This window comes from Neoarius graeffei, chromosome 11 (genome assembly GCF_027579695.1).
Source record: "Neoarius graeffei isolate fNeoGra1 chromosome 11, fNeoGra1.pri, whole genome shotgun sequence".
NCBI classification, from domain to species: Eukaryota; Metazoa; Chordata; class Actinopteri; order Siluriformes; family Ariidae; genus Neoarius; species Neoarius graeffei.
Window position 1 is genome coordinate 7963648 of NC_083579.1, and position 10375 is coordinate 7974022.

The 10375-nt window shown below is 40.6% G+C and overlaps 1 protein-coding gene across 1 annotated transcript; it reads right to left on the bottom strand.

Annotated features, from left to right (window-relative positions):
* Positions 1-3834: 3834 nt before the first annotated feature.
* On the bottom strand, positions 3835-9891 carry thumpd2 (THUMP domain containing 2). Its single transcript, XM_060933360.1, has 10 exons — positions 9745-9891; positions 7966-8098; positions 7626-7840; positions 7433-7510; positions 7252-7304; positions 7073-7160; positions 6085-6156; positions 5865-5979; positions 5578-5698; positions 3835-5223 (listed from the first exon to the last, which is right to left on the bottom strand). Exons 1-10 carry the CDS (start codon positions 9847-9849, stop codon positions 4917-4919), a joined length of 1287 nt encoding a protein of 428 aa, XP_060789343.1. The 5' UTR covers positions 9850-9891; the 3' UTR covers positions 3835-4916.
* Positions 9892-10375: the final 484 nt, after the last annotated feature.

Here is a 10375-nt window from a genome sequence, read left to right on the forward strand (position 1 = left end):
GGACTAGATGGAGCTGGAGTGAGCTACGCAGTCATTGACGGTCTCATTATTATTATTATTATTATTATTATTTCACATTACGGTATTTCTGTATAGTATAATATTAAAAAAAAACACTTCAAGATTCAGGAACTTTGTCATAAGCATAGTAGGCTCAAATGATGAAATTCTTACTTCATTCACACACATCTGGATGCTGCATAAACTTAAGTAAACTGGGAAAAACTATATTAGGTATACAAAGTACATGAGAAAAAGCTAAAAAGATACTGTAATGTACTGTAAATAATCCAGTGTATGCACTGTCAGTACAGTGTGTGTGTGTGCGTGTAATGTCGTAATTCAAGTATAACCCAGACTGTCCAAGTGTATGTAGAGTGGAACCAATTATTTATCAAAACTTTTGCTACAACACTTCCAGGATGTGCTGAAATGATAATTCAGGTCTCGATGTCTTTTTTGAAATCCACATCTCAATAGAAGTGACATAATTACAGTCTTGAAAGTTTCATGCTTAGGCTGATAAACAGCGGACCCCACCCTGCACGTAGGTACGTACACACACACACACACGTTATACAGGTTTCTCACACCTGACTCATATGCCAGCCAACAAGTGAGCAATAATGAGAAGAATTCACTTTATCATCCCGCATCACACACACACAGATATATTTAAACACCAGCGCCCCATATATATATACACAGTACCGTTCAAAAGTTTGGGGTCACCCAGACAATTTTGTGTTTTCCATGAAAAGTCACACTTTTATTTCCCACCATAAGTTGTAAAATGAATAGAAAATATAGTCGAGACATTTTTCTGGCCATTTTGAGCATTTAATCGACCCCACAAATGTGATGCTCCAGAAACTCAATCTGCTCAAAGGAAGGTCAGTTTTATAGCTTCTCTAAAGAGCTCAACTGTTTTCAGCTGTGCTAACATGATTGTACAAGGGTTTTCTAATCCTCCATTAGCCTTCTGAGGCAATGAGCAAACACATTGTACCATTAGAACACTGGAGTGAGAGTTGCTGGAAATGAGCCTCTATACACCTATGGAGATATTGCACCAAAAACCAGACATTTGCAGCTAGAATAGTCATTTACCACATTAGCAATGTATAGAGTGGATTTCTGATTAGTTTAAAGTGATCTTCATTGAAAAGAACAGTGCTTTTCTTTCAAAAATAAGGACATTTCAAAGTGACCCCAAACTTTTGAATGGTAGTGTATATATAAACAAAGGAGGTTCATTCATCAGTGTTGGGTTCCAATATTTATGAACCCCAAAACATGCTGATTATTACCTCTACTAACATTGTTGGAGGTCATGTTTCCACCTCTGTTTGTTTATTTATTCATCTATTTGGACCACTTGTAAATTCTGTTCAAGCTTAAGAGAAAATTCAAGATACGAGAAGACCGGTGAATGCAGCAAGTTCTCCTCAACCACTCGCACAAGCCGCTTAAGAATGAGTGATTCTTACATAAGGGCTCATTGAATCTGCAAATGAGTCGACATCATCATCTAGCAACTTTTACATTCCTCTGGAAAGTAATGGCAACACTGAGAACAGTAAAACTGTTTACATTTATCTACATATTCAAGTAGAAGAAATATTCACAAAAGAAGTCGTCTCACTCAATTTCAAATTTTGAAAAAAACTGATTCCCTCTGCCATCTTTGTTGGAGGAGGTTATGTTTTCACCTCCGTTTGTTTGTTTTTTCCCCCAACATAACTCAAAAGTAGTGAATGGATTTGGATGAAATTTGGGGGAAAGGTGAACCATGGGCCAAGGAACCAATGATTAGATTTTGATGCAAATCTGGATATGTATGTAGATCCAGGATGTTTTTTTTTTTTAAATCTGCTCCCAATATAACTCAAAAAGTAGTGAACAGATTTGGATGAAATTTGGTGGAAAGGTGAGTCTTGGGACAAAGAACCACGGATTAGACTTTGATGCAAATCTGGATATGTATGTATGTGGATCCAGGATGTTGGTTTTTTTAACTGTTCCAAACGTAACTCAGAAATTAGTGAACAGATTTGGATGAAATTTGGTGAAAAGGTGAACCATGGGCCAAGGAACCAATGATTAGACTTTGATGCCAATCCGGATATGTATGTGGATCCAGGATGGCTTTTTTTTTTTTAAACTGTTCCCAACATAACTCAAAAAGTAGTGAACAGATTTGGATGAAATTTGGTGGACAGCTTTAGTGTTATCCTATGTTGAAGTGATTTGATTTTGATGTTGATAATGTGTTTTGGTGGAGGTATACACTCTAGCGAATGTACTGTTCTAGTATAGATGTGTGTTTGGGTCACATTTAGTGCTAAATTCACATTTCTCCCATTTCAGTATATCTGTATTCAACTCACACACATCTGGACAAAAAAAAAAGATACACCGTATTGGAGCAATAATTTCCAAGAATACAAGATGACATTATAGCAACTTAGTGTGTACGCGCATGTTCAATTGTTTTTAAATTCTCAAAAGCTTAAAAACATTGGTATTGTTGGAAAATATACAGGATCTTTGTCTAATTATGTCTCTATGACTATATTACATTACATAAGGAATAAAACACATGGCGATGTGTTGTTTTGGAACATCAACAATTAGGTGTGTGATGCACGATTTCTAAACACAATGGAAAGTTCATGCTAAACCTCTTAAGTTGATTACTTTCCTGGAATGGCACATCCTGAAGTGCTTTATTCCTCTAATACTGCAGCAACTTGTCAACAATTCCATCTATTTTTTTTTAAACTAAAGGATGACAGAATACGTTTTATCAATTTATATGTAACGTTGTTGAATGTCTGTTAAATAAGTTAGTTCATATTATAGCAGCTATAAACATAAGTCTTTCCCTACCAACGTTTCTTTTTTGTCTATTGAACAAGACAGCAAAACTCCCGTAGACTTGCTTTACACATTTTTTTTATTCGTTTACGTGGAGCATCTGCCCTACAATTCCCTCTGTAAGTTGTTACTATAGAAATGAAAACGTATTTGAACGAGAAAAATTAGTCAACACTTACTGACCAATCAGAATCAAGAATTTAAGAGCACCATGGTATGCAGCGCAGATTTACTTCAGATCAAATCGTACATCCAGAGCATGTTTGAAGATTGGTTTAAATAGGTTTTTTTTTTCTGAAATATATCTCCCAGATCTGAACCACGTGCTTCCTGTTCCTCACACCTTCATGAGAGCAGTCAGATCAAGCCTCGTGCTTTTTTTTTTTTTTTTAGACCTCACACTTCTCTGTGCACATGCCTGTCATCGCTGCCCGGTGTCTGTGGCTACTAAACTGGAAATAAAATGGCAAGTTGCCAGTGATAGCTGCGAAACAGCCCAAGCTCTGCATCTGGCCTTCTTTGGCACTTCTCACTCTAATCATAAACACACGAGTGCCGTTAAGCTTCACTTCTAATCATCTCCGTGATCAAGGATCTTACTGGAGGTTTGTTCAGGTCACAACTGCACTGATGGATCAACTTAGACAAATATAATTCATTGTCAGGGTGCCAAAATTTATTTCCTATCCTATGTAGTGCACTTGTAAAGAATGAATAGAGTTATTTGTGTTTCAGCCATGAGGAAGAAACAAATAACTCCATACATCCTTTACAAGTGCACAACATAGGGTAGGAAATAAGTTTTGGCACCCTGACAATGAATGAACCAACCCCAGTTCCATAAATTTAGGACATTGTATAAACCGTAAATAAAGAACAGAACGTGAAGATTTGCAAAGCTATAATGGAAACCCTATATTTATATTTCTTTGAAAATAGTACAAAGACAAGATATCAAATGTCGAAACAGAAATTTTATTGTTTTTTTTTTTAAAAACATGCACTCATTTTGAATTTGATATCAGCAACACGTTTGAAAAAAAGTTGGGACGGGGCGTGTTTACCACTGTGTTGCATCACCTCTACTTTTAACAACACTCTGTAAACGTTTGGGAATTGAGGAGACCAACTGCTGTAGTTTTGAAAGAGAAACGTTGCCCCATTCTTACCTGATATACAGTTTCACTTGATCAACAGTTCGGGGTCTCGCATCTTTGTCGTATTTTGCGCTTCATAATGTGCCGAATGTTTTAAATGGGAGACAGGTCTGGACGGCAGCAGGCCAGTTTAGCACCCGGACTCTTACTACAGAGCCACGCAGTTTTAATATGTGCAGAAAGCAGTTTGGCATTGTCTTGCTGAAAGAAGGAAGGTCTTCCCTGAAAAAGATTTTGTCTGGATGGCAGCATATTGCTCTGAAACGTGTAGATATCATTCAGCATTAATGATGCCTTCCCAGATGTACAAGCTACCCGTGTCATGTGCACTAATGCACCCTCATACCATCACAGATGCTGCTTTTGAACTGTGCACTGATGATACAACCTGGATGGTCCCTCTCCTCTTTAGCCTGGAGGACGTAGTGTCCATGATTTCTAAATAGAATTTCTACTTTTGATTCGTTAGACCTCGGGACAGTTTTCCACTTCACCTCAGTCCATCGTAAAAGAGCTCGGGCCCAGAGAAGGTGGCACTGTTTCTGGATATTGTTTATATCTGATTTTAACTTGCATTTGTGGATGCAGTAATGAAGTGTTTCCACAGACGATGGTTTTCTGAAGTGTTCCTGAGCCCATACAGTGATTTCCACTACAGACACGTGTCTGCTTTTAATGCAGTGTCTCCTGAGGGCCTGAAGATCACAGGCATCCAATGTCAGTTTTCAGCCTTGTCTCTTGCATACAGAGATTTCTCCAGATTCTCGGAATCTTTTAATGATATTCTGGACCATAGATGATGTGATCTGCAAATTCTTTGCAATTTTATATTGAGGAACGTTATTCTTAAATTGTTGCACTGTTTGCCCACGCAGTCTTTCACAGAACGGTGAACCCCTCCCCATCTTTACTTCTGAGAGACTCACAGGTTGTGCGTCTCTTCGTGTAGGTGTGTATGAGCGCATCAGTGCTCCCGAGGCTCACTCGGTATTTGCTCTGCAGGATCAGCGAATTAAAAGTTGATTTCGATCGTTCCGTCTCGATCCTGTCTGCGGCGTCTGCGTCCTCATTGCAGTCGACTGCCTGTGACTGCAGGTCGAGCGTATCCGATTTGATCAGTTTCTTAATCAGGGCTGAAAGCTGCAGGCTGAGCAGGAGAACCAGGTTTCCACCCTCACGGAGAACTCTGGAGAATTAAATATGATCATTTATACATGCTTCAGCAGGTGTGAGATACGATAATAAATCCATTTTATTATTCAGCCTCCTTTGTAATTAAATAAATATAAATTGCTCTTGTATACAAGGAATAAAAACACTTCCGGAAATGCTGTTACAGGAAATTAATCAACTGCTGGGTGGGAATAGTGACTTCGCTTCATCACACCACGTCAGTGTTGATTATTTTCCTATAACAGTACATCCTGAAGTGTTGATTCCTGACATACATTACCACATAACTGATTACTGCAGGATGAAGGATCTCAAGCATGTTTTAGAGAAGCTCCGTCCAGGAGTGTGTATGTTTTGAAAGATCTACCTCTCCATCTCAGTGAGGATGTGTGGAAGAGCAGTGGTCATGTCGACACCGCAGTGGAACTTCCTGCCAAACGGAACGTCACACACCACCGCGTCTACGGAAGCTGCAGGCAGCGGCATGGCTACGGTACAGAGAGAGAGACAGACGGAGTGTGTGATATGTATATATCAGTTTGGGGAATGTATTGAGTTGTCTGGGAAGTGGCTAATAAAGAGAGAGAGTGTGTGTGTTTATATGAGAGACAGAGAGAGAGAGAGAGACTAAGAACAGTACTGTAGTATTCGTACCCATGCAGGACGATTGGATTATCAGGACTCTCTCCTCCTGACCAGCAGCTTGGACATTCTCTACAGCTTTGTGTAACTGAGCTTCTTCACTGTCCATCCCTATAAACACACCATTCTACACACACACACACACACACACACACACACACGGTTTAATTAACTCGCACTGGTCTGACATACACTCAGTATTGACGTGTGTGTGTGTGTGTGGTGTACAGACCGGACACTCCTGCACCGCCTCCAGCAATATGGTACCAACTCCACACATGGGGTCTAAAACTACCGAGGCCTCCTGAGAGAGAGAGAGAGAGAGAAACAGACAGACAGAGGAGAGTGAGAGAAAGACAGACAGACAGAAACAGAGAAGACAGACAGAGAGAGACAGACAGACACGGGGGGGGCACAGAGACACACACATACACAGAGAGAGACAGACAGAGATCGAGACAGACCGAGAGATATAGACAGAGAGAGAAGAGTGAGAGAAAGAGATACACACAGAGAGAAATCAAGGCGGACCAAGAGAGATAGACAGAGAGAGAGAGAGAGAGAGAGACACACAGACAGCCAAAGAGAGTGAGAGAGATACACATACAGACAGACACACATGCAGACAGACAGAGACACAGACAGAGAGAGACACAGACAGAGAGAGAGGGAAAGGAGAGAGAAACAGAGAGAGAGAGAGAGAGAGAGATACAGATATTTAACCTCCACAGTATATTCTTGATGTCAGAGTGCAGTAATCTGTGCAGATGATCTGATCTGGAGTTGATTAAGTCACGATTTACATTCGTTAATCTTCTCCGTAAACTCACACTCAAGAATACGAGGAGGCTCCGAACGTTTTCCTGAAATTACAGGATTTTCATGTAGATTAAATTTCATGTTGGAACGATTTGGGAATAAACCCATTCATATCCAGCCTGATAAACGAGGCAGCGGACTCGAGCGAGTGAGCACTCTGGGAGTCTCAGACACACAGGCCTGTCAGTCACGAATGCTCATTAGAATATCAGGCCACACCCACCAAGAGCAGTCTTCAACAGAGTAAAGAGCAATCTCTCCTGCTGTTTCTACACGTTTCTGGATGTTTGATGTAACACTCCAGTTTGGAACAAAGTACTATTAAATTTATTATTTTATTAAAAGTATTCCCCCCTCCATGTTCCCTGTGTGAGAATGTTGACGCGATGATGGTATTGTACCTGTAGTTTACAGAGAGACGCCATTGCCCAGGCGATAGTGGACCTGAGTCCAGTGTGCTTCAGATAAGTGCGACTGGCCAGAGGCTGCCTACACACACACACACACACACACACACAGAACATAAGTATGATGAAAGAGCAAATTATGGCTTTAATACAGAGAGTAATATTAGAGATACCTTAACAGAGGAATCCCGACTACACTGTGATCATCACTTAAATACACATTCACCTGGAACACACACACAGCAAATAACCCACTACTCAAACAAACACTGAAATATATTAGCAGTAATATAAATAAATCTTTATGACTGACAGAGAGTGGGTGGGTGGGTGCGCGCGTGTGTGTGTGCCTGCCTCAACAGTTGGATCTCGAAGCTCAGCTCTCCATCCAAGCTGTCGTTTGATGGCCATCCCAATGATACGATTCAGGTTCTATGAAACACGCACACAAGTCTTTGTTGCAAGAAAAAAAAAAGGTCACAATTTTCCACTTAACCCCAAAATGAGGGAGGGAGGGAGGGATGGACGGACGGACGGACACACACACCTGGGAGTTATATGAGCGAGCAATGGCTCCACTGCAGCGGCAGCTCACTCTGAAAGTAGGACTCTTCAAACTCTCTTCTTCCTCTCGCTTCCTCTTCTGGCCCCGCCCTCCAGACCCACTAAGCTCCGCCTGCAGCCTGGACCAGGTGGACAGAGTGCCGCGCCACACATCTGGATTTCCCACAATCCTCTGCTCTATCACACTTGCTGACTTTGCTAATGGAGGAATGGAAGAGTGATATTTAGAAAAACTCAAGTCTAAATGGAAGTGGAAACCTGCTCCTGACTCCTCCTTTGTATGCCGTACCTTTAAGTAAAGGTGTGTGATGCGAGCTGCACACCTGGATTTGTAGGTAAGGAAGTGGGCGGAGCTTTAAGCAGAAGTAAGAAGAGCCTCTCTGCTGATTTGAGTTGCATCACATCATGGAGATTTGAGTGGCAGCAGAAAAACACCCTTCCAGGGATGTGTTCCACCTAACACACAGACACACACACACACACACACACACACACTTATAACCATGTTCCCAATCAGCCAATCACTGATCTCCACTGTTCCCAAAAAACAATCACTGCTCACCAATCTTCCCAACGACCAATCACTGCTCACCAATTGTTCCTAATGGCCTATCACTGACCACTGTTCTTCATGACCAATCACTGATCACCATTGTTCCTGATCACCTATCACTGATCTCCATTTTTCCCAAAAACCAAATCACTGCTCACCAATGTTCCCAATAACCAATCACTGACCACCAATGTTCCCATTGACCTACCACTGACTGGTCTTCAGGAACACTGGTGATCAGTGATCACCATTGTTCCTAATGACCTATCACTGATCACCAATATTCCTGATCACCAATGTTGCCAATGACCAATCACTGATCTCCATTGTTCCCAAAACCCAATCACTGCTCAGCAATCTTCCCAATGACCAATCACTGATTACCATTGTTTCTAATGACCAATCACTGATCTCCATTATTCCCGACAACCAATCACTCAATGACCAATCACTGATCTCTATTGTTCCCAAAAACCAAATTACTGCTTGCCAATGTTCCCAATGACCAACGTTCCCATTGACCTACCACTGACTGGTCTTCAGGAACATTGGTGATCAGTGATTGGTATTTGGGAACATTGACAATCACTGATCACCATTGTTCCTAATGACCCATCACTGACCACTGCTCTTGATGACCAATCACTGATCGCCAATATTCCTGATCACCAATGTTGCCAATCAATCACTGATCACCAAATTTCTCAACAACCAATCACTGATCACCAATATTGCCAATGACCCATCACTGACCACTGCTCTTGATGACCAATCACTGATCGCCAATATTCCTGATCACCAATGTTGCCAATCAATCACTGATCACCAAATTTCTCAACAACCAATCTCTGATCACCAATATTGTCAATGACCCATCACTGACCATTGTTCTTGATGACCAATCACTGATCGCCAATATTCCTGATCACCAATGTTGCCAATCAATCACTGATCACCAAAGTTCTCAACAACCAATAACTGATCACCAATATTGCCAATGACCCATCACTGACCATTGTTCTTGATGACCAATCACTGATCCCCATTGTTCTCAATATTTAATTACTGATCTGATCACCGTGGTTCCTGATGATTAATCACTCATCACCGTTGCTTGTCCCATCCATAACTTCTTTGCTCTTCATTTTAAACTATCTTCTTGGCGATATTTACAGTAATAAAAGAAAGTTGTTCCGTCTGTAACAGTTTTATATTCGTGTTTGTTTCCATTACCGCTGCTTCATTTCATCTGTGTTCATGATAGAATTTTGTAAAAACATTATTTTGTGGCCCCGTGTCCAAAAACTTCTCATTTCTATATGAGATTTTTTTTTTTCATTCTGATAAAGTTCCAGCATCTTCAGAAAACCCTTTCTTCATCTAACACCTTCTGGTATGCAAATGAGCATGAGAATGCAATGAATATGCAAATTATTCCGAGTATGACGTCGCACTATTTCTAACGACGCTTTGATTTTGCGCGAGCGACTTCACCCTGAAAACTGGTTCATATCTTTATTTCAGGGGAATTAAATGTGAATTAGTTCACCTCTGTAGCGTTCAGTTTGCGCTTCACTTCCTCCAGCAGAAACACCTCCATACCGCCTCCCGCGGTGCAGCAGAACCGAACCGAACCGTGTCCGTCCCTCATCATCAACACCGCCACCAGCGAGAGACATTATCCGCGCGAAGAAAGTTTCGCGCATGCGCAGGTATCACGGAAGAGCTCGGTTTCAAAATTAAAGCCAAACACGCTCTGTGTTTCTCACACACTCACAGGCTTCTGATATAATCAAAATTTAATTACAAATGCACATTTATACACATGATTATTTCATTACAACATGAAAACAAGGCTCTTTTTACTAAACATGTGCTAGTTTCCACTAATGTGATGACACACGCATAATAATCAGGTTTGTCAAAAATATCGGAATAATTAAAAACTTTTTTTTTGCATGTATGAGAAATACAAATCGAGCATAATTTTAAAAAAGAAATCAAACTCAAAATATTAGGACACATGATGGTGTCTATAAATATTCGACATGACAAAAACAAATAGGTAAATAATCATTCAGTGTGATTATGTAGCGTTTTTTTTAAAGGCTGTAGACATAAAGTGTAATTTATTTTTCTATCTATAACTTATTTATATACGTACTTTCACCCCGAGGATT